At 54.1% G+C, this 27551-nt stretch overlaps 3 protein-coding genes across 4 annotated transcripts; 1 reads left to right on the top strand and 2 right to left on the bottom strand.

Annotated features, from left to right (window-relative positions):
* Nucleotides 1–2963: 2963 nt before the first annotated feature.
* BTBD19 (BTB domain containing 19) lies at nucleotides 2964–7535 on the bottom strand. Of its 2 annotated transcripts, XM_079777058.1 has the most exons (8): nucleotides 6820–7517; nucleotides 5466–5679; nucleotides 5322–5375; nucleotides 4781–4840; nucleotides 4611–4679; nucleotides 4406–4537; nucleotides 4148–4273; nucleotides 2964–4022 (listed from the first exon to the last, which is right to left on the bottom strand). In XM_079777058.1, the coding sequence occupies exons 1-8, from the start codon at nucleotides 6900–6902 to the stop codon at nucleotides 3888–3890; spliced, it is 873 nt and encodes a 290-aa protein (XP_079633184.1). In that variant the 5' UTR covers nucleotides 6903–7517; the 3' UTR covers nucleotides 2964–3887. The 2 variants fall into 2 exon arrangements, with proteins under 2 accessions (XP_079633184.1, XP_079633183.1); XM_079777057.1 differs by having other exon boundaries at nucleotides 5322–5679; nucleotides 6820–7535.
* A 144-nt stretch (nucleotides 7536–7679) lies between these two features.
* On the top strand, nucleotides 7680–10016 carry DYNLT4 (dynein light chain Tctex-type 4). Its single transcript, XM_079777059.1, has 3 exons — nucleotides 7680–8531; nucleotides 9171–9241; nucleotides 9337–10016. The coding sequence occupies exon 3, from the start codon at nucleotides 9348–9350 to the stop codon at nucleotides 10005–10007; it is 660 nt and encodes a 219-aa protein (XP_079633185.1). The 5' UTR covers nucleotides 7680–8531; nucleotides 9171–9241; nucleotides 9337–9347; the 3' UTR covers nucleotides 10008–10016.
* Nucleotides 10017–10068: 52 nt separating this feature from the next.
* On the bottom strand, nucleotides 10069–15004 carry PLK3 (polo like kinase 3). Its single transcript, XM_079777056.1, has 15 exons — nucleotides 14633–15004; nucleotides 14380–14487; nucleotides 14169–14285; nucleotides 13900–14029; nucleotides 13717–13804; nucleotides 12812–12907; nucleotides 12526–12724; nucleotides 12294–12420; nucleotides 12026–12117; nucleotides 11679–11772; nucleotides 11460–11543; nucleotides 11206–11368; nucleotides 10926–11055; nucleotides 10654–10767; nucleotides 10069–10548 (listed from the first exon to the last, which is right to left on the bottom strand). The coding sequence occupies exons 1-15, from the start codon at nucleotides 14996–14998 to the stop codon at nucleotides 10357–10359; spliced, it is 2100 nt and encodes a 699-aa protein (XP_079633182.1). The 5' UTR covers nucleotides 14999–15004; the 3' UTR covers nucleotides 10069–10356.
* Nucleotides 15005–27551: the final 12547 nt, after the last annotated feature.

The raw sequence follows: 27551 nt of genomic DNA, 5'->3' as shown, positions 1-27551 counted from the left end.
AAGGAATTTGAGAAAACAGGAAAGTCACTTTGACCTTCCCTACCCTCACCCTGTGGTCGGCAGTTAGACAGACATGAGCAGAGCAAGGACAATGGGCCAGGTACAGAAGGTCACCAAGGTAGAAAGCCCCAGGTGCCCAGCAAAGGACAATTGTAGGGTGGGACCTCGCCCCCAGGGTGACCTTTCCTCCCCTAGCATATCGTGGTCATGGGGTTTGGACCCCCTGACCTTTCCTCCCTAGAGATAACATCTAGGCCTCAGTTGTATTTCAGCTCCAGGCCCAGAAAAGCAACAAAACCAGGCAGGGCTGCTGACCTCAGGACCAGCTGCATTGGATAATCAATCAGTGGAGACCTAGACCCTGAAAGGACTCACCTGAAAAACTGCTGAATAGTCTATTGAGATCCTCCCCTGGGGCGTCCCCTAAAATCTCCACCCTTAAAACCCTGGGACAGAGAACCCAGGTCCCCCTCCCCCCTTCCCCATGCCCCCAGGCTCCTTACCATTACCTTCCTCACTCCCTATCTCCAACGGCCCTTCCTTTACTTCTATAAGGTGTTTCTATTTTTTTCTATGGATTACTTCTACCTCTGTGGTTTTGTAAATAAATGTTCTCTTATAGTTGGAGTCCTGGCTCTGAATTCTTTCCTAGCCGGAACCCAAGTACTGAGGTTGCTGAACCCAGGTCCGGTCTGACCCCACCAGACTAACACCTGGTCCCATTCCTGCTGCCCACTCCCTTCTCCCTAAAGACAGGCCACAACATCCTCAAGTGAGAGGAACCCTCCCTACACCCAGAGGAAAGTTACCATCCTTATCTCCAAAGACAAAGGGACTCCGAGAAGAATCCTAACCAACAGGCCTTGCTGAGTTTCCTCCAGTTACACTTCCCCCATATTCTTTAATCTATCATATTTCTCTGCAACCTATTCTTCCGGTCTTCATTTCCTTAGAAAGACTCCCATGTCCTGTAAAGCTTAAATGTGTATGCTTGTCTCCTGTTAATCTGTCTTTGTCAGACTAATTTCAGACCCAGCCAGGAACCCAAAGAGGGGCAAAGAAAACTTTTTTTGCAGGCTTGGCTCAGTGGTTAAGCATTTACCTATGAACCAGGAGGTCACGGTTCAATTTCCAGTCAGGACACATGTGGGGTGGCAGGCTTGATCCCCAGGAGGTAGCCAGTCAATGATTCTCTCTCACCAGTGATGTTCCTATCTCTCTCTCCCTCTCCCTTCCTCTCTGAAATCAATAAAAATATATTTTTTAAAAAACATGTACATAATCTTAACTTCTGTAATCAAATACCCACCTTGCTTTTTTCCACTTTGATGCAGTCTTCCTTATGTTCCCTCCTTAATTCCAAATGTATAAAAGAAACTACACAACTGCCCTGGCCAGTTTGATCGGTGGTTAGGGCACCATCCTGCCCATCAATGGGTCATGGGTTCGAATCCCGGTCAGGACACATACCCAGGTTTCAGGTTCCATCCTCGTTGGGGTGCATGCAGGAGGCAGCTAGCTGGTCAATGTTCCTCTCATATTGATGTTTCCCTTTCTCCTGTCTCTTTCTCTCCCTCTCCCTGCCTCTCTCTCTCGAATCGATTAAAAAAATATCTTTGGCTGAGGATTTTTTTTAAAAGAAACTGCATAACTGTCATTCGCCAGAGCGTTTGAGATCTTGCTTCCCAGCACTGTCATCAGTTTGACTCAAAGTCTTTACAAATTCTTTACAAGATTGGACATTCCTTACGTTGACAGATTCATGTTCTACTTGGTCAGCACTGTGCTTTTCTCACCAAAGATCTCAGATATATTTTTATACCATTGTAGGAATATACCATAGTTAATTTAACTAGTCCCCAAGGTTAAACTAATCCTCTAGGACATCTGGCTTGTTATCAATTCTCATCACCCAAACACTACTGTCGTGAAGTGGTATTGTTAATCATGTGCAACATGTTTTTGTATAAAATCTCTAAGATAGAGTCTGACTTTATTTTCTTCCAAATAGTTAATTCTCCTTTATTTCAGATTAACAGCATTTTATTTCACAGCTCTTTTAAACTCTTTATGGCATAAAATAGTATTTAAGTAAGGAAAAATGCCTTCACTGAACATTTACAGACCACTGCTTAACTGACAGGGACTGGGAAGCAGACGGTAATCAGGCCCCACTCCAGGCCCCAGGGATCTTTTTCCAGGGAGATTCAGATCCTCAGGAAGACAAAATGTGTAATGAATGAAAGACTAGCTTGGGGAGTCTCCAATAACCGAGAGCAGCCCTAGCCAGTCTGGCTCAGTGGAAAGAGCGTTGGCCTGAGGACTGAAGGGTCCCAGGTTCGATTCTGATCAAGGGCATGTGCCCGGGTTGCAGGCTCAATCCCCAGTGAGGAGCGTGCTGGAGGCAGCTGCTCTCATCGTTGATGTTTCTATCTTTCTCGCCTTCTCCCTTCCTCTCTGAAAGAAATAAAAATATATTTTTAAAAAATAAATAAATAACCGAGTAAATCCAGAGCTAGAGGACTAGTGCCTTCAGGGCCAGTGAATTCATGCGAAAAGAATTGTTGAGAGAAAAGCTGCTATTATTTGGAGCCACTAATAAATTTTGAGTGCCCTGAAATCTAAATAGATTATATTTTGTCCTGAGGGCAAAGGAGGTGTTGAGTGACTTAATCAGGGGAGTAGGGCTGATAATCTTTGGTAAATCCAGCGTCAGTGTGAGAAGTGGGCTTGGGGGAGGGGCTGCTCAGATGAAGGTGAGAAGACGAATTCATCTGTTTCAGTAACTCCTGCCACAGGTCGTACTGACGGAACTGGGCTGAAGGAGCCGAAACAGCTGTAAGAATCCTGTCAAAGAGAAAAAATAATTTTCCTCTACTCTGAGCTCTTGGCTGAGACAATAATAATAATAATAATAATAATAACAACAACAACAACAACAACAACAACAATAAAAACAGATAAACGAGAGAAAAACAAACAAGTTTATTAACATGTATACTTCGTGTATACATGGGAGATACCCAGGGAAAAAGGAGTAAGTCCCTGAAGTGGCCTAAGCACCCGCTTTAATACCCGCTTCCGCCAAAGGCGGGAGAGAGGTGAGGGGCCAGGAACAGCAGGTAAACGGGGCACGGGTGGTTCGTCAGCTCTCAGGGCGCCTTTCCCACTGATTAGATTCTCTCGAGTGAGTCATCCTCTTCCTGGTACAAAGAGGGAGGCACCCTTACAAATGGAGATTCCCTTTATAGACATAAATTTCCCTTACAAAAGGGTGACTTGTACTCTGTTCTCAGAGCTTCTCCTGTTTCTCAAAATAATCAGCTTAAAATAACCCTTATGTCCAAAAGGCACATTTGGGCTGGGCGTCGTCTGCTGCCCTTTCCCTCGGAAGGTGGCGGAGGCAGACGCGAGGAAGAGGAGTTAAGGCCGGGGACCGGTTTCGGGCTCGGCACTCCGGAGATGAAACACCACGGGCTCAGAACCGGGGAAGGATGAGGAAGCTTTGAACAGTGTCAGGTGTCCGTGAGCCATTTACAAGGCGACCTCCAGGAGGCAGGTCCGGAATTAAAGAAGGGGCTGAGCCGAGAAGTACAAGGGTAAATGGGGCGGGTGAGAGTGCCCGGGACCCGGGGTGGAGTTACGGTAAGGCGCCAGGGAAACGATTTTGGTTTTCCGCGTGGCCAGGAGGGTGGGCCCAGCTCACGCCCGCGCCCTTCCCGCCCCTCCTCGGCCCCGCCCACAGAGCTCTGCGCCCGGCCGACCGGGTGCTTCCCGCGCCCCGCCCGCCGAGCATGGTGGGAGCGGAAGCCCGCTCAGAGGACCGAGCATGTCGGGAGATGTAGTTTAGGCGAGGCCCAGCATTCCTCGCGAGACCTGGCCTTTGGTCACTTTAAGGGCAGGTCCAGAAAGCGGTGATGTTCCCGGGGCAGGGTGCCCCTCCGGCGGCGGCACGTGGCACCTCGGGCCGCATCTCCTCTTCGCAGAGCGTGGCATTTCCACGCCTCCACGATCTGCTCCACCTTCAGGGGAAGGCCGGTCACTCACGGTGGAGTCCCGCAGTGCCCCCCTCACCCCCCAGACCCTGTGCCACCACCCCCACCCCACGCTGTCGAGTGGCTCTGAGCCTGGTTCCTCGCCTCCGCACCGGGATGAGCGGCTCCCTCCGGTTTTGCTCTTCCAGGGCACTCAGCTCCGCCGGGGCCAGCAGGGCCAATCTCAGCTCCCGCACCACTGGGGCTGCTACCTCGGCCACAGGCCGGTCCAGCACCGCCTGCGAACACCAGCCCTGAGCCCGGGCGGAGGGGAAGAGGGGCACCTGGCCCACCGCCCGCTCGCCGGGTTCGGGTTCCGGCAGCCCGATCCTTCAGCTCCCTCAGCCCGCGCTCCCCTTCGCCCCGCTCACCGCTCCCACGCGCGCCCAGCTCCGGGCCGCCAGGACCAGATCAGCCTCATCCACGCAGAGCTTGTCACTGCGCAGCAGGAGCAGCAACGCGGGCGCTGACAGCTCCAGGAAGCCACGGGTCCGAAGTGCTTCCTGTGGGTCCAGGAATGGGTCAGGGAGGAGCAGAATGAGAGGTGTGGGGTTGTATGAAAATGGGGAGCTGTACCTGGCTGTGGGCCTCTATGAAGGCTATGCAACGCTCCTGCAATGGTCCCAGGCCAAAGGTTACAGCCACCTGGGAGCAGAATAAGGGAGATTAGTTAGAGATGAGAGGCCATGGACTAGTAGCCAGCCCTCCACACTGGGGACTACCTGCTTGGGTCCAGCAACACCCACCTGCAGGGCCTCACAGACCAGCTCCACGTCCAGCACCTTCACCACAAACTCCAGACATAGCTGGGAACAGAAATGAATGTAGGTTGTGCTGAGGTATCCTTGCTCGCAGACCCCAACCCATCCCAGAAGCAGTGAGCAGGCTTGGAACAGTCAGCCATCCAGACTCCTAGCAGGCCCAGGCCCAGGCCCACTGACTCCCAGGCCAGGGGAGACTGGGAATCACCAGGGCCTAAGCCTTGGCACGCCCAGCCCTCCACAAAAGAGAGTTTACATGTCTATTCCTATTTGAAGAACAAGGATGAAGGCTCTTATCTGGTATATACAGCACCAGCCATAGACACCCCATAGGCCCCCACAGCACACACCAGGCATGCAGGCATCCTTTTGCACACAGGCACACATAAAGGCCTATTAACACAGCAAGATACTTCTCTTGGTGTTGGTGCATGCTCCTCTCCAGGACAGAATGAGTGTGAGGAAGGATATGAAATGAACCCATAAGAGGCAAGGGAGAGGAGAGGGGCCTGCCGCATAAACCCACCTCTCTCAGTTCCTCCAGCCCATACTCCACAGCTGCTGTCAGCACCTCCAGCACCTGCAAGTGGTGGTTGGAGTGGAAGAGTTTTCCCCGCTCCTCCGCCCACCCCCTCCCTCTCCCACCCAGACCTCTGCCGAGTGGGCTCACAGAATGGCGGTGCAGCTTGACACTGTTGGTATACAAGAACTCCAGCACTGCCAGGAAGGCCTCAGCTGGTACGGTGCTTAGCACCACTGGGCCAGGCACCCCAGGGCCCGGCTCTGGGCCCAGAAGTCGCTGGAAAAAGTTGCATCTACAGGCCAGCAAGCACCGGTGGGCAAACACCTCCTGCCGCTCTTGACCGACCACAAAGCGAACATCACTGTGGAAGAGAGGGGCGGAGAGCCGGGGGAGAAGAGGCCAGAGTCTAGGATGCAACTCTAGGTCTTCGCTTCCTTATCTGTCCTATGAGATAGGGCTTAGTTCTTCCAGCCGAAGGTTTGGAACACAAAGGCCTGTGTTCTAGTCCCAGTTCCATCCTATAGGACCTCAGGCAAATGACTTTCTACCTTTGAATCTCAGTTTTCTTGCCCATGAAATGGGACGGTATTCCCAGACTCTGAGGTCTCGGAGGAGGTGGCTATGCTTCATCACTAAGGAAGCTCCAGGGCTGATGCAAGATGGATTACACATACCCTCTCCTCCCCAGCCTGAGTCTTGGGGGAAGGGAAACTCTGCTTGCTCTTCCTCCACAGACTGCAAACTCGGCTTTTTCAGCCTCCTCCAGGCAAGAGGGGGTGGGAGGATAGGGGTACAGACACAGCAGTAATGCACCATCAAGAGGCCAGACCACATTTTCCATCTTCACGATCGCTTCCGGCCCCAGCCTCTGGGCCTCAGACAATATACTGGGTCGGAGGCAGATGAAACCTGACTTCCTGGAGCCTCCTGGTCCCAGTTCCAAGGCCTGGGGTCCCCAAAGCAGTGGGGTTATGGGATTCAGCAGCCTTTGTGGAGGAGCCCAGCTCTGAGCCAGTGGGGACAGAAAGCTACATTCTCATTTTCCCCGACCAGCCCTGCCCCCATTCTCTATTCCTGGTTTCAGACCACGTGTGTGCTAGGCAGACACTGAGCCCCAGACAGCACCCTTGAACCACACTTCCTGTCTCAGACTTTGGCTCAATCCCTGGAACTTTGTTCCTCTAGTAAATCCCCAGTTCCTAAGACAGGGTCATCTGCTCCTCTGCCTCCCCGGGGAGGGACTCAAGTTATATCCCATCTCTCAGGATCCAGGGGGCAGGGGGCTCTTCTTGGCTAGGAGCCCAAGATCCAAAAAAGGAAGGCCTTTGCCTAAGATCACACAGTCACCCACTGCCCTCCACCTCTGGTCTGGGGATATTATGGCCCCTGAGTTCAAGAGGGTCAAGTCCTAATTCCCCGCCTCTTCTTTTCCCAGGGCTTCCCGAGTCATGGAGCCCAGGAGAGCCAGCTCTCGAAACCCACAGAGGTCCAGCCCCCTCACCTGTATAGGCGATTGTTGACGAGGCTTCGGAGTGCTTTGGAAAAGGGCTCAGCTTCCCCGTGCACCAGGCCAGGGGTCTCCATGGATGGGCTGGGGCAGGGGGGTGAGTGAAATGGCCTAGTAGGCCTGCTGTAGGTCAGTATGTGGGAGGCAGTAGGCGGGAAGGAGCAGGAGGCCTGGCCAGGCCTTACAGTTCGTAAAGAGACTAGAAAGGCCAGAGAGAGAGGAGCAGGAGTTTGGGAGGCCTGTTTGCTGAGAAGCTGTTTAGGGATGGGGCAGGAGAGGCCCAGGTGTCTGAAGAAGGCATCAGAGGCTGGTAGAGGAGGCCAGAGGCTCCGCTTGGGGACTCAGGGAGGGGACCAAAAGAGGCCAAGTTGGAGCAGACTAAATGGGGGAGGAGAAGCTAGCTGCAAATGAGGCCCCAGCTGGGAGCCTGCCCAGGCAGACTAGGGTGGGAAGCCTGTGGGTTTCCAAGGAAACTGGAGCCTGGCCTAAGGAGGCCCCGCCCATCTCCCACAGGCCTAGGGAAAACTTCAGACTTCAGAGGGGCCCTAAGCAGAATCGGAGGGTATCAGCACCCTGGCCCTGCCGGTCCTGGGTTCGGAGTTCTAACTCCCTGCCCCTCCTGCCCCTCACCCACAGGCACAGAGTTAGGATCAGGTTAGCCAGGTCTGGGAAACCCCCCTCAACAAGGGAGGGAACCAGGAAGGGAGTGCTTGCCCAGCAACCCATGGCAACTTCGTAACACAGGCAAGGAAGGGAAAGCCCAGGTTCTCAGGGCCCGGACAGGGCTCATGTGGGAGAGGGCAGTCCTCTCTCCCAGAGCGGGTCAGGTGAGGAGGTGTCAGATCTGACAAAGGAGTCATGGCCTCTGGCATCCCTGAAATGCATCCCAAGAGGTGTGGCCAGCTGGGGACAAGCCCCTGAGTACTTGGTCGGCAGGGTCGGAAGGCGGGATGCCTAGTTGAGTGAGCCCCCCCTCCCATGTGCTAAGGCAGCCCTGAGTTGAGGAAGTCAGCCAAGCCCCACCCTAGCTCTGCTCAGGGAGCGGAAATATTTGTCCTTGTTTAGACTGAAGGAGAGGCGATAGTCATGATGTGCTCCTTCCTGTGGGCCCAGATCCTGATTCCCGAGCAGCCACCCCCGCAGCAGCCTCAAGGTCTCCCCATATCCCAGGCCTCTGAGACTCACAAGTGAAGAGCCATTCTTCACAAGAGAAATGGACCGTGGCTTAAGAGCCGTGGGGTAGGGACCCCTTTCTGACCAGCACCCCTCTCTACATCTGCTCCCAGTTGTCCTTGTCAGGGTAGAATGTTCCTGGGCTCTGAGCCCCAGTTGTCCCCTCTCCCCTGGTGACTCAGGCATCCTGCGCTCAGCACGTGCTCACAGGAATAACACTCCCAGGTTAAGTCAGAGCCCGGAGGGAGGGAGGGAACCAGGAAGGGAGGAGTGCTTGCCCAGCAACCCATGGCAACTCCACAACACAGGCAAGGGGCCCTTCTTCTCCCACCTGCCAGGAGGGCCACCCAGGCTGTGAGAGCTGGAGGCCAAAGGCTGCAGGTGACAGGGTGCCTGCGGGGATTTCAGAAGAGAGCTGCCATCCCAGAACTGATCCAGAGGCCACAAGCAGTGGGTGAAGGAGCTTCCTGTACCACCTGCCCCCGCCTCAGCCAGTTGTGGGGAGAAATTTGTGCCCGCCGTTCTATTAGCAGGTAGGGGGAAGATGACTGGACTGAACACCCACAGGGCTAGGACTTGTGGGTTGGAGTTGGGTCTGTCGGTCCCTCCTTCTGGTTAGGGGTTGAAGGCACCAATGTCTAGGCTGAGGCAAAAAACAGATACCTCTACCCCAGTGGTTCTCAACCTTTTAAATGCCGCGACCCCTTAATACAGTTCCTCATGTTGTGGTGACCCCCAACCATAAGATTATTTTCGTTGCTACTTCATAACTGTAATTTTGCTACTGTTATGAATCGTAATGTAAATATCTGTGTTTTCCGATGGTCTTAGGCGACCCTGCTAGCGGTTCTCAACCTGTGGGTCGCGACAGGTTGAAAACCACTGCTGTAGAACCTAAGACCATCGGAAAACAGATATTTACATTAAGATTCATAACAGTAGCAAAATTACAGTTATGAAGTAGCAACGAAAATAATCTTATGGTTGGGGGTCACCACAACATGAGGAACTGTATTAAGGGGTCGCGGCATTTAAAAGGTTGAGAACCACTGCTCACCCCTTCTCCTGCTGGCTGACCTCCACAGTGCCCAGGGGAAGGAGCTCAAGGGACAGGGTCGAGTCCAAGATGACAATCTAAGCAGCACCTCTTTCCTTGTTTATGTCCCTAACAGCCTTAATCCTCTAAGCACCTAGGAATCCACTCAGACCTGGACTAGTTGATTTACCTGCCTCAAAAACCCAGGTAAGAGGTTAGGGGATAAAAACCCTTATTACCAAGTAAGAAAATGAGTGATATTCAAAGGTGAAGGCCACCCAATCCAAGTGTGGGTCTCTCAGCCAGCAGGTCCATGGCTGGCAGGCCTGTGCCCCCAGGACGCCAGGAGGAGGAGGCTGCCAAAGACCCCGGGTTGAAACTATCACTGGTGCGGCCTCCAGGGCATCTGCCCAGCATTGATGAGGCCCGACCCGCAGGTCCGGGCCCAGCCTCCCGCCGCGGCTCCGTGCTGGGCCTGACCTCATCCTTTTCCCGCCGCAACTCGCTGGCTGGACCAGGCATGGGTCCTGGGGGCCGGCGACCATCCTGGGGCCCAATGCCCCCTTTAGGCTCAAGGATCAGCTTCTCAGGGCTGCTCCTGGCACCTCCTCGGCGGATGGCACCCTCATATCGCACTGAGCCAGCGCCCAGGGAGCGCTGGGAGGCCATGCGGACACAACATGCCCTGGAGGAAGTGCTGGCCACAGGACTACAAGACACAGTCTACTCTGGCCCCAAGGCAGGGCCCCTGGCGCGGGAGCTGTGCGAACTGGTGCACATGCGCCTGCGAGAGCTCAGCCCGCCCCGCTACAAGCTGGTGTGCAGCGTGGTGCTGGGGCAGCGCTCCGGCCAGGGTGTGCACGTGGCCAGCCGTGCGCTCTGGGACGCGGCGCACGACGGCCTGGCCTCCGCCACCTTCACCAACGCCTCGCTCTTTGCAGTGGCCACGGTCCATGGGCTCTACTACGAGTGAGGAGGCATCCGAGTTCTGCAAAATGGTTTATTATCCCAGGAGGAGGCCCTCCCTCGGGCGGCACATCCCAATAAATAAATGTCTGTCAATAAATAAAAGTGGTCCATAAATAACGCCCCCTAGCTGGGGGCTAAGGCTCAGGCTTTTCTTGGAGAAGGGGTGGGAGGCAGCTGTGACAAGCAGCCTGCAACCCCAGTGAAGTTGGTCCCTGATTCCCTGGGGGATTAGGCCCAGAGCCCCCAGTGAGGCACCAAAGGGACAGGGAGGGCCACAGAGGCAGGGCCAGAGCCTTACAGGCACAGACCTCAGGCCTGAGGGCTGGGGTCGTCGCCTGCTCTGCAGGCTGGGCCTAGGCCGAGCAGCGGTCCCGGAGCAGCCGCAGCGTGTAGCGGAGCCGCTGCCGCAGATCCGGGGAGCAGCCCAGCTGCCGAAGGTGGGAAGCCAGGTAAGTGCACGCGCTGCGATTGCGGGCCACGAAAGTCACAAGCAGGGGCTCCCAGCCACTGAGGACCAGCTTGGTGTGGTCTCCGTAGAAGTTCACCTGTGCACGAGAGGGTGGCACTGATCAGGGCCTAGGCCCCAAGTGGTTTCCTCCCCACCACCCTAGGCCTCCCGACCGTCCCCCCATCCCAGGAGAAGCTCTTACCTGGACCGTGCCGTCACTGAACAGCATGAGTAGGGCCTGATCCGTCTTGACCCACTGCAGCAGGAGTGGGGGGACAGGCACCTCCACTTCTTCCACACTAGGCAGATCTCCACCCTGGGAGCAGAGGCAAGTCACTAGCCTGACATGAGTCAGGGCCCTCCCCACTGATGTCTCCCTTAGGGGTTCAGCCTTTAGCTTGGAGCCCTCCACAAAGGGGAAGAGAAAGGGACCAGGATGTTAGTCCTCCACGTGCCCCACCCCAGTCCACACACCTTCATGAGGTGCTGTTCCATGTAGGAGGCGAAATACCGCAAGACACCCAACTGAGGCTGCAGGCCCCGAGGCACGGCACCCACAGAGAAGGAGAAGTGCTTTGTGCTGGTGGGGTTGTAGTGCACGGTCCTGGAGGGGAGGAGACGGAGGTCGGAGCGAGCCCTGCACGGATGCCCCTCCCCGGAGAGGCGCCAGGCCCCGAGCCCAGGAGCACACACCAAGGGGCAGCCCCGCTGGGTACAGTAGCCTGGACACAAGAAACCCCCTAACAGCACTTACTTCCTGTTGGCCGACAGCGCCATGTGTGTGCCGTTGTTGAAGAGCACGGCCACTCGGCGGCTGGACAGCTGATACCCGAAGCCGAACTTGTTCGAGTAGTCAACCCACTTGCTGACCCACACCAGAGGCTCTGGCTGTGCCAGGGGAGCTGGGTTCTGATCCGCTGTCATGGGAGAGGAAGGAGTAAGACCTGCTCCTGGCCTCCCAGCCAAAGACCTTCCACCGCCATCACACGTACCGGACCCCAACCTTACCTGGGGGCATGAAGGCCAGGCAGTTTCTCAGAGCACAGAGCGCTGACTCCACCACTGTGGCCACAGTCAGACCTTCTTCAAACCCTGAAGGGAACGGGGTCCTCAGAATTAGGCATCAGCCCCCCAGGACCCAGGCCATGTCCTCCTGCTCACTCCTTCCCTCTGGTCCCGGTTTCAGCCCAGTAACCGCTTGCACCTCTCATACTCCTGGCTGCTCACCATCTCCACTACTCGCCAGTGTCCCACGGGGTGAGCTGTCTTCGGGCGCCGTCTCTACCAGGCTGAGGGGGGCTGGACCGGAAGCTGCTGGAGCCTGGAGGATTGGGTAGGGGAGAGGAGTGGTGAGACAGGCCCCGAAATCCAAATCTTTGAGAGTCCATGGCCCAGCCCTGCCCTGGCAACCAGGACATCCCAGGTCAGCCCAGGTCAGCCCCGCCTGGCTAATGAGACACAGCCAATTAGGCCACCACGAGGCTAGATGCTTCACCGGCCTCTTTTATCCCGAGCTTCCCGCAGCTGCTAGGGTGGGGTGAGTCAGGGAACACGTGCCCCTGTGAGCACCTCACCTCGGGCTTGGCATCCTGACGGCCAATGGATGTCCGAGTGAGGCCGCTCGCCAAACAGGAAACCTCGTCCCGCTCCTCGGGATGGTTCTTACCTGGATGGGGCAGGTAGAGCCCTCAGGGTCCTGCTTCCCACAGGATGACACAGCCCACGTAACACACGCTCTCCCCAGGGGCTCCCAGGCACTCACACCACCACAGTGTATGTGTATGGAACAGCCCCCCCTCCCGCCACTCTGCACCCTCAAAACCACTGGCATCCCAGACTCACTCTTGTTCTTCTTCCTGCCAAAGAGGCTCTTGGTAACTTTGACAAACAGAATCCTAGCTGGGTTTAGGGGTACCAGGTCTGGGACTGTCACGCAGCTGTTGATAGGGAGCCGGTCGGGGGTGTAGCCCTGAGGAGTGGAGCCATGTGAGCAGAAAGGAGCGGGTCCTGCACCGGCCCCCCTTCACTCCCCGGGGATGTGCAAACTGGACGTGGGTGTCTGTGAGCCACGGACCTTAGTGAAGAAGTCATGGCGCAGGATCTGGTCAATCGAGGGGCGGTCCTGGGGCGAGGCGCGAAGGATGGCGGCCAGGAGCTGCCGGGCAGGCAGTGAGAGGCTGGCGGGCAGCGTGTAGTGAACCTGTTTGATGCAGCGGTACGTCTCCTTCAGGTCGACTGTCTCAAAGGGGGGGCTCCCACACAGCAGTGTGTACCTGTGGGCGGAGAGAAGGGGTCAGGAGTAAAGTGGGAGGTATGCCCCACCCATGCACCCATCTGTGTGCAAATGACCTGGGACTCACATGACACAGCCCAGGGACCACACATCTGCCTCTGGGCCATGACCCTGTCTCTGCAGCACTTCCGGAGCCACGTAGTTAGGGGTGCCACAGATGGTCCTGGAAAGGGGAGGAGAGGGCAGGGTTTAGACCCAGCCTAGCGAGCCCTCGCCCCATCCCTGCCCCCACTGTGAGTCCAGACAAAGCAGCTGCCTGTCACCAAAGGCCAGAGAACTCCTGCTTGTCCTGGGACAATGGATGCTGGGGATGGCAGCTGAGTCCCCGCCCACCTGCCTGGCCCAGCTGCTCAGCTGCTCTGTAGGACAGGGGGAGGGAGGGCCTGGCCCCCAACCCAGCCCCCTTCTCCAGGGTCACCAGAGGGTCCATCACTGACCCCTTCCTCCTTCCCCCACTCCCATCTGTCAGACACCCATACAGGCTGTCACCTCCTACAGTCTGTGCCACATACACACACCAACACCAGCTGTCACATCCCCCATAAACACTCATCGGCCACACGTGCTATCTGTGTCACTCACACCCCGTCACAGCCACAGCAGGGTCTTCTTACATACAGGGTGTCATGTCCTGCCATTCCCACACTCTCTCTCTCTCACACACACCTTCCCCCATCCACACACAAGATCAGTCAGACCGCTCCAAGAATCCTTACATCCCGATCTGTCTCAGGGACTCAGACACCCATAGGAACCCCAGCCGCTCCACCAGTCCCAGCAACCCAGGCTGCCACCTCCACCTTCACACACAAACAGCCCATCGTCTTCCCCATCTATCTCACACACACACACACACACACACACACACACACACACACACACACGGCAATCATCCTGCTTCCCACACAGGTGCTGTCTGTCAGGCAGTCATCTGTGTCACACACTGACGGTGCCACCCCCTTAAACACTCACTTCTTCCTATGCTCTGGGGGCTCCAACCGGGTTGCCAGCCCAAAATCCCCCATCTTCAGTTCCATGTTCTCAGTAATAAAAAAATTTCCTGTAAGAGGGCAGAGAGGTGTGTCACACTCCTTTCTATGCCTCCCCACCCCCCACCCCCCACCCCCACCCCCCCTGCTGGCCCAGGAGTCTCACCCAGCTTGAGATCTCGGTGCAAGATGCCTCGCTGGTGCAAGTACTTGAGTCCCGACAGGATCTGCCGCAGGTAGTAGCGCACTTCTGGCTCCAACAGGGTGTGCCGGGCCTTCCAGATGTGGGCCAGGGACTACAGAGAACCACCGCCTCAGCCCCTGGACTGCCCTCCCGGACCCCCCCTCAACCTGTGCGCCATGAGGAAGAGACAGGATCTCCAGCTTTGGATCTTAAGCCTCCTTTACCCCTCACCCCGAATCACCATCCCTCACCTTCCGGCTGCAGAGCTCCAAGAAAATGTATATGTTGTCAGCATCCTCAAAGTGATGTGAGAAACGCACGATGTGGCGGTGCTGCAGGCCGCGGTGCAGCTCAATCTCATTTAGGATCTGCAATGGGGGTGCGGGATCGTCATCCTTCAAGGGCTCCCACGCCACCGTCCCCACCCCACGCCTCATCGGCTAGGCCCGGGCCCGAGCCCACCTTCTCGCGCTGATGCGGCTTGGTAATGCGGCTCTGCGAGATGACTTTGACCGCGTAGGCGTTGCCGGTCTCGGTGTCAGTGGCCTCGTAGCAGCGGGCGAAGCCCCCCTGTAAGGAGGGGGCGTCAGGCACGGCGCTCCTGGGGAGGCCGGATCTGGCCCGCAGAGGTCCCAAGCGCCCCCACCGCGCCCGGCGCGGGCAAAGAGGCTGGCAAGGTCCCCCTCCACCCTCGCCAGCACCACCCCGAGCTCACCTTGCCCAACAGGCGGCCTTTGAAGTAGGTGCGGCCGCTGCCCGGGTCCGTGATGAGGCGCCCGGGGTCCGGCGCCGGCGGCGCGGCCCGCGTCTCCAGTTCAGGTCCCGGCCTGGCATCCGGCGGCGGCCCGGGCCCGGCGGGGGGCGCGGGCGGAGCGGGCGCGCTCGGGAAGGGGCGCGGGGACAGGATGCCGGCCGCGGGCTCCATGCGGGCCGTGCGTCGCAGCGCGGGTCGGGCTGGTTCTCGGTCCCACCCGCCGGGGCCGCGCGGGGCGCCGTCTGGATTTGCTACGCTGGGCTCGCGCCCGAGGGAGCCCGTCGTTTTTATCAATGAACGCCGGCCCCCTCCCCGGCGTCTCGTCATGGAGAGCCCGCCCCCTTCCTGGCGGCGAGTCACCGGGAAGCCACACCCCTCCGCAGGCTTTATCATCAGGAAGCCCCGCCTCCCACCCACCCCGCCTCGAGGCCCCGCCTCCTGCTCACGCCTTAAAGACGCAGCCATACTGCCGGTCACCACGTGGCTTCCTCCAGGGTGTGGGGCCCGCCGCCCCTCCGCCCCTCCTCACCCGCCCTGAGGGCTGGGCGCCCGTTTCTTCCCCAGTCTTCGTGGTTTATGCTGAAGTCAGAGCGAGTTCTGGGCATCTGGGGGGTTTCCCCACAACTAGGCGACCAGCTAGGAGCGGAGAGGCAGGGCCGACGCTGGCTTCCACCCTGTCGCGTCTTCCACACTCCCCTTTAAATGCCTCAGTCCCTGGACAGAGCCCCCAGGTCCAGCCCAGTGCTGACCCCTTCCGGGCCTGGGCGGAATTGCAGACTCCCGAGCCGAGCCTGGCTTGCGCAAGAGGAGGAGGGTAGAGGGGGGCTGTCACACTGAGATTTGGGGTCAAACAGACCTGGCATTCAAGGCTTTTACCATACGCCAGGCCACATCTTTTGCTCCCCACTTCCACACGCGAGGGGCAAATCTAGGGTTCCAGCGGGGTCCTCTCTTCCCTTTTCTGGAAACCCCCACCCACTGCCCTGAGTCAGCAGCCAAGAGGCCAGAAAGGGAAGAATGGGAATTGGATTTTCTCAAACCTAGTAATGGACAATTGGGCAGGTGGTCCGGGGGGCCGTCGGAGCCCCTCGAGCCCTGGTACATGCCGACCCTTCCCAGGGCCAGAGGCAGAGAGCGGTGGGGTCTTAACCCCTCTGGAGTGTTTGTCATAGGTCTCCTCCTGGCCTTGTCCTCCTCACCTTTCTGCCCTCACTCTGTAGGACCAATCAATTATTATACCATTCAGTCCTCAAAGATTTATTGAGAGCACCTGCTAAGTGCCCCGCACTGTCTGAATAAGGCTGGTCAAGGATACGGTTCTCCTTTAATTTACAATCTGCTTGATGGAAACATACAACAGGCAAATACATAAATAAGGTAATTGCAGGCTGTGAAAAGTGCTATAAAGGAAGTAAACAGAAGAGTAACCGAAGAGCCTACTTTAGAAAGAATAGTCAGGCCTTGGCTGGTATGGCTCAGTTGGTTGAAGTGTTGTCTTGTGTACTGGAAGGTCACAGGTTCAATTCCTGGTCAGGGCACATCACTCTTACATTAATGTTTCTCTTTCTCTTCCTCACTCTCTAAAATCAATAAAAATAAAAAGAACTAGTCCTCCTTTTATTTATTTATTTTTTAATCTTCATCCGAGGTTATTTTTCCATTGATTTTTCCAGAGAGTGGGAGGGGGAAAGACAGAGAGAGAGAAGCATCGATATGAGAGAGACATCAATTGGTTGCCTCCTGCATGCATTCTGACCAGGGCTGGGAAATCAAGCCTGCAACAGTGGTATGTACCCTTGACAGGAAGGAGTTGATCCTATGATAGGGCCCTTCAGACTGAAGGCTAAGCTCTATTCACTTTTTTAGAAAAATAAAAAACAGTCAGGAACGTGAACAAATATTTTTTTAGCCCGGCCAGCACTGCTCAGTGGTTAAGCGTTGACCTATAAACCAGGAGGTCAGGGTTCCATTCCCAGTCAGGCAGGGCACATGCCTGGGTTGTGGGCTCGATCCCCAGTAGGGGGCTGTGCAGGAGACAGCCAATCAATGATTCTCTCTCATCATTGATGTTTCTATCTCTCTCTCCCTCTCCCTGAAATCAATAAAAATATTTTTTTAAAATATTTTTTGAGTACCCAATACATGTCTATTTTACCTCCCAAATATCTCTGAAATCTACCCACTTCACTCATCTTTCCCCCACACCCTAATCTGGGTCACAGTCTCTCTGGTTGGGATTATTGCTATTGGACCTTGCTGGTCTCCCTGCCGTTAGTCTCATCTCCATTTCATTTCCTTCCAATCCCTCATCAGGCCCTCAACGGCCTACTTCTCTCTCTTTTTTTTAATTCTAGTTCTTTTTTTATTTTATTTTAATATATTTTATTGACTTTTTACAGAGAGGAAGGGAGAAGGATAGAGAGTTAGAAACATCTATGAGAGAGAAACATCAATCAGCTGCCTCCTGCATGCTCCCTACTGGGGATGTGCCCGCAACCAAGGTACATGCCCTTGACCAGAATCGAACCTGGGACCTTTCAGTCCACAGGCCAACGCTCTATCCACTGAGCCAAACCAGCCAGGGCAACGGCCTACTTCTCTAACCTTGCCCTTCACAACCACTGAAGGGAGAACCAAAACAGCCTGAGATATGGAGGAGAAACACTAGCAGCTCAAAGGAGGGGGAGTAGGAGATCGGGTTTGGCAGGAAGGCTTTCATTGCCAGACTCAGGAGTTTGATCTTTGTCCTACTGGTCAACAATTTTCCACGGGGAAATGGTAGTGCTGAGGCTAGAAGGGACAAATCCCCAGGGGAAATGGGGCCGAGGCATGCATAGTTTGAAAAGGCATAATTTGTTATTGCAATTTTATTTTGGAAAATACAGCAAAATGTATTTATATTAGTTTTCTAGGTTTGACATATCAAAATACCAGAGACTAGATGGCTTAAACAACAGAAATTTATTTTCTTACTGTTCTGGAGGCTGGAAGTCCAAGATCAAGGTATTGATAAGGTTAATTTCTTCTGAGACTGCAGATGTAGTCTTCTCCCTCTGACTTCACGTGATCTTTTTCTTTATGTCCTAATCTCTTCTGATAAAGACCCTAGTCAGCGAGCCCTGAGCAGGTAGCTCACTTGGTTAGAGTACCCTCCCGATAAGCCAAGTTTCGGGTTCTATCCCCCATCAGGGTACTTACAAGAATCAACCAATGCCTCAGCTGGATTGGCTCAGTGAATAGAGCATCAGCCTGCGGACTGAAGGGTCCAGGTTCGATTCTGGTCAAGGGCACATGCCTGGGTTGCGGGTTTGATCCCCTGTAGGGGGTGTGCAGGAGGCAGCTGATCAGTGATTCTCTCTCACCACTGATGTTACTGTCTCTCTCTCCCTCTCCCTTCATCTCTGAAATCAATAAAAAAATAAAGAATCAACCAATAAGCCTGGTCAGTGTAGCTCAGTGGTTGAGCTTCGACATATGAAGCAGGAAGTCACCTTTAGATTCCCCATCAGGCCAGGGTCTATGCCAGGGTTGCAGGCTCTATCCCCAGTAGGGGCCATGCAGGAGGCAGCTGATGGATGTTTCTATCTCTCCCTCTCCTTTCCTCTCTGCAATCAATAAAAATATATTTTTTTTAAAAAAGAATCAACCAATGAGCTCTGTTCTGGTTGCTCAGTTGGTTGGAGCATTGTCCCATACACCAAAAGGTTTCAGGTTTGATTCCTGGTCAGGGCACATACCTAGGTGCCAGGGTGTTATCCTGCATCTACTAGGATTCAGGAATCTGGAGAAGAGGCTGCAAGTAAATTAATAAAGAGACTAGACATGAAATATAAATTTGGAAGGCATTTTTCAGGGGAGCCAGAGAAGGCTTAACTTTAGTAGCTAAGTTCCCAAATCTCTGGACCCCTAGCTTTTTTTATTTTTTATTTTATTTATTTATTTATTTGTTTTTAAAATATATTTTATTTATTTTTTACAGAGAGGAAGGGAGAGAGATAGAGTTAGAAACATCGATGAGAGAGAAACATCAATCAGCTGCCTCTTACACACCTCTACTGGGGATGTGCCCGAAACCAAGGTACATGCCCTTGACCGGAATCAAACCTGGGACCTTTCAGTCCGCAGGCTGACGCTCTATCCACTGAGCCAAACCGGTTTCGGCCCCCTAGCTTTTTAAAAATATATATATATATTTATTGATCTCAGAGAGGAAGGGAGAGGGAGAGATAGAAACATCAACGATGAGAGAGAATCATTGATTGGCTGCCTCCTGCACTCCCCCTACTGGGGGATTGAGCCCGCAACCCGGGCATGTGCCCTTGACCAAAATCAAACTTAAGAACCTTCAATCCACAGGCCGATGCTCTATCCACTGAGCCAAACCAGCCAGGGCTGGAACCCTAGCTTTTTATTAACACACTAGAGGCCCAGTGCACGAAATTCGTGTACTGGGGGAGGGGATTGCTCAGCTCAGCCTGCACCCTCTCTAATCTGGGACCCCTCGAGGGATGTCTGACTGCCCCTTTAGGCCTGATCCCACAGGCAGTCGGACATCCCTCTCACAATCCGGGACTGCTGGCTCCCAACCACTCACCTGCCTACCTGCCTGATTGCCCCCTAACCACTCCCCTGCCAGCCTGATCAACGTCTAACTGCTCCCCTGCTGGCCCAATTGCCCCCAACTGCCCTCCCCTGCAGGCCCAGTCTCCCCCTACTGCCCTCCCCTGCAGGCCTGGTCCCCCCCAACTGCCCTCCCCTGCCAACCATCTTGTGGCAGCCATCTTGTGACCACATGGGGGTGGCCATCTTGTGCAAGGGCATGATAGTCAATTTGCATATTACCTCTTTATTATATAGGATTTTGCCCAATAGCAAAGCAGATATACATATCAAAGGTAAGGTTATCAGTAGATTATCAGGTTGGGGAAATGTGGGAACCCCTTTCACGTCCGGCATGATTCAGGGTTCCGGTTCAGGGTTTGGGTTCTGGAGAAGGCTGCACACACATGAAAAGAGACTAGAAAAGTATTAATTTGGGAATATTGGGGGCCAGGCGGGAGCCCACCTCTAATGGGAGGACTACCACCTTGCTTTGGCCTTGCCATCCCTTTTATTCAGGTTTGGGATACACCCATTGCCCTTAGGTAATTCCAGTATCTTATCAGTAAGGATTTTAAAAAAATATATTTTATTTATTTTTTACAGAGAGGAAGGGAAAGGGATAGAGAGTTAGAAACATCGATAAGCTGCCTCTTGCACACCCCCTACTGGGGATGTGCCCACAACCAAGGTACATGCCCTTGAGCGGAATTGAACCTGGGACCTTTTAGTCCGCAGGCTGACGCTCTATCCACTGAGCCAAACCGGTCTCAGCTATCAGTAAGGATTTACATGATTATTTGGTGGGGAAGTTGCCTCAGTTACCATTGTCTTAATTAGATAGGGAGTGTCTGGCTCTGGCCTTTCAGAGCTTAAAGGTTGACCAGCCTTCCACATCTTTCTATTAGTGAGACTATGATCGGTTTCCGGCAGGGGAACTGTCTTAACATGCAGATCTTCAGCCCTGCTGAAGCCCCAAAGGTTCATCAGCCTTTTGATGAACTTTTTGCATTTATGACCTGCTGGAATTAGCCTCCAGCACCTAGGTACTGGGTTCAATCCCCGATCTGGGCACATACAGGAGGCAACCAATTGATGTTTCTTTCTCTTTCTAAAATTCAACGGAGCCCTAGCTGGTTTGGCTCAGTGGATAGAGTGTTGGCCTGTGGACTGACGGGTCCCGGGTTTGATTCTGGTCAAGGGCACGTACCTCGCTTGCAGGCTCAATCCCTGGCCCTGGTGGGGGCGCATACCAGAGGCAACCAATCTCAATTGATGTGTCTGTCTTACATCGATGTTCCTCTCTCTGTATCTCTCCCCCTCCCTTCTATTCTCTCTAAAAATCAATGGGAAATATCCTCAGGTGAGGATTAACAAAAATAAGTTTAACAATAAAATTTAATGGAAACATGTCCTCAAGATGAGAATTTTAAAAAAAAGAATCTACCAATGAATGCATAAATAAGTGGAAAAATAGATGTTTCTCTCTTTTCCTTTTTCTCTCTCTAAAATCAATCAACCTCCCGGGTCCGGGCGAGGCCCTGGGCCCCTGGTTCCGGGTGAGCCTGGGTCCCGGGTCCGGGCGAGGCCCTGGGCCCCTGGTTCCGGGTGAGCCTGGGTCCCGGGTCCGGGCGAGGCCCTGGGCCCCTGGATCCGGGTGAGCCTGGGTCCCGGGTCCGGGCGAGGCCCTGGGCCCCTGGATCCGGGTGAGCCTGGGTCCCGGGTCCGGGCGAGGCCCTGGGCCCCTGGATCCGGGTGAGCCTGGGTCCCGGGTCCGGGCGAGGCCCTGGGCCCCTGGATCCGGGTGAGCCTGGGTCCCGGGTCCGGGCGAGGCCCTGGGCCCCTGGATCCGGGTGAGCCTGGGTCCCGGGTCCGGGCGAGGCCCTGGGCCCCTGGATCCGGGTGAGCCTGGGTCCCGGGTCCGGGCGAGGCCCTGGGCCCCTGGATCCGGGTGAGCCTGGGTCCCGGGTCCGGGCGAGGCCCTGGGCCCCTGGATCCGGGTGAGCCTGGGTCCCGGGTCCGGGCGAGGCCCTGGGCCCCTGGATCCGGGTGAGCCTGGGTCCCGGGTCCGGGCGAGGCCCTGGGCCCCTGGATCCGGGTGAGCCTGGGTCCCGGGTCCGGGCGAGGCCCTGGGCCCCTGGATCCGGGTGAGCCTGGGTCCCGGGTCCGGGCGAGGCCCTGGGCCCCTGGATCCGGGTGAGCCAGGGCCCCGGGTCCGGGCGAGGCCCTGGGCCCCTGGATCCGGGTGAGCCTGGGCCCCGGGTCCGGGCGAGGCCGTGGGCCCCTGGATCCGGGTGAGCCTGGCCCCGGGTCCGGGTGAGGCCGTGGGCCCCTGGATCCGGGTGAGGCCACGCGACCCTGGGTCTGGGAGAGGCCACGCGCCCCTGGGTCCGGGTGAGGCCATGCGCCCCTGGGTCCGGATGAAGCTGAATCCTGGGTCTGGGCGAGGCTGTGTGCCCCTAGATCCGAGTGAGACTGGATCCCGGGTCCGGGTGAGGCCGTGGGCCCCTGGATCCGGGTGAAGCCGTGCCCCTGGATCCGGCCGAGACCAAACCAGAGGGAGTCGGACCTGCATTACCACCATTTGTCCACCATCCAGAGCTGAGGGGTCAGTGCCGACATGTACTCATAAGGAACTGGTGGACATTGATATTGGGTCTCAAAAGAACTGTTGGACCAGAAAGAAACTCACTACAGACTGATTCGTTTGCCTGTCAGCATAACTATTATTGCTCGTCGCACATTCAATTCTTATAAGTATATCTCTAGTGACACATGATTTCGCTCATCTAGGGGAAATGATGAACAACATAGACTGATGAACAAGAACAGAACCAGAAACAAGGAGGCATCGATCGGACTATCGGGCCTCAGAGGGAGGATAGGGGAGGGTGGGGGGAGGGGGGAGAGATCAACCAAAGGTCTTGTGTGCATGCATATGAGCCTAACCAATGCTTAAGGTCAACAGAGGGTTGGGGCATCCATGGGGAGGGGGGTGGGATGGGAATGGGGGGATGAGGACAAATATATGACACCTTAATCAATAAAGAAATTTAAAAAAAAAAAATAATAAAATAAAATAAAATCAATCAACCAATAATTTAAAAAGATGTCAGATCAGATCTGGGCCCACCTCAAGGCCTCCGTTTTTAAAATATTTTTATTGATTTCAGAGAGGAGAAAGAGGGAGAGAGAGCTAGAAACATCAATGATGAGAGAAAATCATTGATTGGCTGCCTCCTGCACACCCCCTCCTGGGGCATGTGCCCTGACCAGGAATCGAACTCTGACCTCCGGGTTCATAGGTCGACGCTCAAGCACTGAGCTATGCTGGGCAGGGTCAAGGCCTCCTTTTAACTTACATACCTTCTTAAAGGTCCTGTCTCCAAATACAGTTACAAGTCTATAGTACTGTGGGTTAGGACTTTATAGAGGAGTCAAAACTACCTCCACCCACCTTAGGTTTTCAGATGGGATTCTTCAACAAAAAGACAGATTAACAAAAGAAAAACAAACAGCCCTAGCCAGTTTGGCTCAGTGGATAGAGCATCGATCTTCGGACTGAAGGGTCCCAGGTTGGATTCTGGTCAAGGGCACGTACCTCGGTTGCAGGCTCCCGACCCTAGTCAGAGGCATGTGGGAGACAACCAGTCCACGTGTCTCTCACATTGGTGTTTCTCTCCGTCTCTCCCTCTCCCTTCCACTCGCTCTGCTCTAAAAATCAATGGAAAAAAATATCCTCAGGTGAGGATTAAATAAAAAGAGAAGAAAGAAAAACAAACAGAAGTTTATTAACTTTATCACTATGTATACATGGGATATACCCAAGGGAAAATGAATTCAGGTTTAAATACCTTCTTTTTTTTTTTTAATACATTCTATTGATTTTTTTAAAAATATATTTTATTGATTTTTACAGGGAGGAAGGGAGAGGGATAGAGAGCTAGAAACATCGATGAGAGAGAAACATCGACCAGCTGCCTCCTGCACACCCCTTACTGGGGATGTGCCCACAACCAAGGCACATGCCCTAGACCGGAATCGAACCTGGGACCTTCCAGTCCGCAGGCCGACACTCTATCCACTGAGCCAAACCGGTTTCGGCCATTCTATTGATTTTTTACAGAGAGGAAGGGAGAGGGATAGAGAGTTAGAAACATTGATCAGCTCACACCCCCCCACCGGGGATGTGCCCGAAACCAAGGTACATGCCCCCGACTGGAATCGAACCTGGGACCCTTCAGTCCGCAGGCCGACGCTCTATCCACTGAGCCAAACCAGTCAGGGCTTAAATACATTCTTAATAGGGAAAGAGGAAGGGGAATATAAGCCTGTTAGGGTAGAGTAAGTGATTTCTAGGAAAGATGAGTGGGGCCATGGGAGAATGGGTGGGAGATATGATAGCTTGTGACAAAGTTTGTCTGGATGTAATACAGACTTTCAGTCTCCTCTCTTGTGATGTGAGATGAAACTTCCAGGAAGGGACTTATGACCATTGAGTTCCTTTTGGAGGCTCTGGCTTTAGGCAGATAAAGGAAGTTCAAGGACAGCCTCTCCCTGCATTTGCTCTTTTTCAAATGCCTACAGCTCAAAGTAATCAATATGCCAAAGTGACATGTTTGGGGTATTCTATTATTTGGGCATATTCTGTTCCCTTCGCTATCTTCTCCCCTTGGGAGGTTACCAAGGTTCTTGAGCCCTCCTCTGGGAGCCAGGACACCGGAGGAGATCCTCCAGATGCTGTAACTGAAGCGCCTGGCAGCCTGCCCTGCCTCCTCCCTCAGGGTAACACATGCTGCCATTGATGGACCTTACACACCTGCCCTGTACCAGGCACTGGGCTGAGCATTTATCTTACTGGCTGACCACAGTAACCTTAGGATGTGGATATGACTGTTATCCTCATTTCACAGATGAGGAAACTGAGGCTCAAGGGGTTAAGCTTCTTGCCCAAGGTCACATAGCTAACAAGGGGCGGAGCCAAGGTCTGAACCCAAGATGTCTGACTGTACTATTGGCCTTTGCCTAAGTTTTCTAGGGGTCACTGGTTCTCTGTCCTTGCACTACTCTGTCTCCATATCTCTCTTACTAGTGCCCTTGCTCCTCCCCCCAGGACTCTCACAAACTCTGCCCCTGCTGAGGTTTTACTGAGCTCTCTGGATCTCCATCCCCCAGAGGATGCTGTCAGGCCCGCTGCCCTAGTGAGCACATGTCCACATTCCCTGCCCACTTGGCAGCTCAGAGTCAAGAATCTCTTAGGGGGAAACTTTTTAAAAATACAATAGAGAGAAAAAGAAACTCTTCAGTGCTCACTTTGGCAGCACTAATTACGAAATTAATAATATACTAAAATGGGAACGATACAGAGAAGATGGGTATGACTCCTGTGCAAGGATGACATGCAAATTCATAAAGTGTTCCATATTTTTTAAAATATATTTTTGTTGATTTCAGAGAAGAAGGGAGAGGGAAAGAGAGATAGAAACATCAATAATGAGAGAGAATCATTAATCTGCTGCCTCCTGCACGCCCCCCGATGGGGATCAAGCCCACAACCTGGGCATGTGCCCTTGACCGGAATTGAACCCGGGATGTTCAGTCTGCAGGCCAACGCTCTATCCACTGAGCCAAGCCAGCTAGGGCTGAAGTGTTCCATATTAAAAAAAATTTTTTTTTAAATCTCTTAACAGTGTCGGTCACAGAGGCTAAGGGAGTCTTGCAAGAAGGAGAGATGCCAAGTAAGGCTAGGACTCAGGACGGGCTACTGGATCCAGCTTTAAAGAAACCTCAGGCCCGGTCAGTGTGGCTCAGTAGTTGGGCATTCCAGGAGGTCACAGTTCGATTCCGGTCAAGAACACATACCTGAGTTGCAGGCTCCATCCCGTGTGGGACATGCAGGAGGCAGCTGATCAATGATTCTCTCTCATCATTGATGTTTCTCTCTCTCTCCCTCTCCCTTCCTCTCTCAAATCAATAAAAATATATTTAAAAAAAGAAAACACCTCAGGTGGTCTTTGAAGGCATTTCATACTTACCAATTGTTTTGCTATTCTGAGCACTTTGTAAGTATTAATTCATTTGATATTCATAACAACTCTGTGAGGTAGGTATGTATTATCATTCCCATTTCCCCGTAGGGAAATTAGACACAACGAGGTTAAATGGCTTGCCCACGGTCACAAAGGTAGTTCACGGTGGAGTCTGGCTCCAGACTACATGCTGTAAACTGCCAAGCCATAAATCCAGCTCCCTGTGAGGAGGGGAGAGGCTCACTGGTGGTTAGGGCCAGAAGAGAGGGAGCCAGGCAAGAGGAGGGGCAAGAGCTAGAGGATGATAAAAAAGGGCGAGCCAGATGATTTACGGCTGGAGTGGTTCCCTCTCCTGGACCATAAACCAGAGGGACCTGTCAGCAGCTGGGAAGGGAGATAAGCAAACTCAGGAGGGAGGGGTTGGATGGGGCCTGGGGACCACCAACCCCTCCCTCTGGGGAGGCTTCAGGCCCTGTACCCCATTGGTGGCTCTGTGGGAAATTCACAGCTCAGCGATCCAGAGTGAGTAACAGGCAGAAGCGTGAGGGCCACAGAGGGGGATGGCGGGGAGGACTGAAATGCAACCAGTGGGGTTGCCCTCGAGGTCTGTAGTCAGAAAGAGGCCCCCAGGACCTCAGGACTGAGCTCCTCCAGCCTGGAGCCCGGCTTCCCAGGTACAGGAAACTCTGTCAGTGGTAAGCAGCCCAGAATGCTCTAGGAAAGCCACAGGTCAAAGCTTGGGAAAGGGCTGCCTGGCCATGATGGCCAGAGGCCCCCGAGCTGGTACCTCGTCCTCTGAGATGGACACACACACACACACCAATCCTGTTCTCTCCTCATACTGACATCTCACCTGGGCCCTAGGAGGAGAACATAACTTGTCAGGCTATGAGTAGGTTTCTAGACCTTGCTCATCTAAGAAATTGTTTATGAAAAAGAGGGAGGTGGATCAGATGTCTTTCATGTTAAAAGGGACAAAAAATAAAAAAAGAAAGGAAAAGCTGCCTGGATTCAAATCCTCTCCAGCTTTACCAAGATGAATCAGATCCAATCCTGTCCTCAAGGATCTCACGGGCCAGAGTGGAGACCCAGACAGTATGATTTCCTGCTGCAACAGGAGAGAGGAAACCTAGAGGGTTTTGAGGAGTGACCTGGGGGGAAATCATGGCAGGCTTCCCAGAGGGGGTTCTGAGCTGGATGGTGAAGGAACAGTGAAAAGGAGCTGGGCAGAGGCTGGTAAAGATGAGACGGGGGCATCTCAGAGGGCCTTGTGTATCCAGCTTAGAAGCCAGGGCCTGGCATTGTCTGTCTGTGGAGACAGGCTAGTGAGGCATCAGGGGCAAGTTCTGTCTCTTCATCTTTGAAGGATTGCCTGGTTCTGGGATGCAACAGTGGACCAGTAGGTAGAAACCAACGGGAACAGATTTGGCTTTTCATGGGAATAGCAGCCGGGGCTAAATGCCTGCAGTGCTCCAGGCTCTGTCCGGGCATCATTTCTTGGATACTCAGTTGCCCTGTGAGGAAGGTGTTATTGACCCTGTTTTGCAGAAGAGGAAACAGATTCAGAGAGATAAGGTAGATAACTCGCACCAGGTGACAGAGAGCTAGAATGAAAACCCAGGTTTGTCTGACTGCCCAGCTTCCTCTTCAGGAAACACTTGTGCGTGGGAACCAGCTCACAGTGTGGGGGAAGGAGCTCCCCAGTACAGGCCAGAAGCGGGACCACCACTCCTGGGTTTCTGTGGGTGGCCTTGGGGCTGGGTGGACAATTGACCTGGTGCCTCCGGTATTATTTCCTCTGTTTGAACGACAAACACATTGAAGCCCAGAAGTGGAAATGCCACTCCAGATCCCAGACACCCGAGGAGTCAGAATGCTGGGCTCAGCTGGAAGGGGATGCATCTCTAGGGCAGAGTCCCAGGTCTGTGGTCTCATCAGCCCTGTGGGATGGGAATGGGGAAGGGCCAGGCCAGGCCCCGCCCTCTTCCCCCCAGCCTGGACTAGAAGCTTGGCAGTGTGGCTGGTGACAGGACCCTGGCTTCAGGGTGTCAGCCCTTGTGTAGGCCCAGATGGGCCAATTTCAGCTTTTCAAGTCCCTAAACTCCAGCTTTGAATCCTGCCTCCAACACATCCCAGCTGTGTGATCTTGGGCAAGTCATTTACTTCTTGGAACCTCATCTGTGAGATGGGGATGATCCCTACCTCCTGGGGTTGCAATGAGGATTCTACCAGAGGGTGATGCAGTGGTGCCT

Source organism: Cnephaeus nilssonii (genome assembly GCF_951640355.1).
Source record: "Cnephaeus nilssonii genome assembly, chromosome: 7".
NCBI lineage: Eukaryota > Metazoa > Chordata > Mammalia > Chiroptera > Vespertilionidae > Cnephaeus > Cnephaeus nilssonii.
This window is presented reverse-complemented; position numbering and strand designations above follow the sequence as displayed.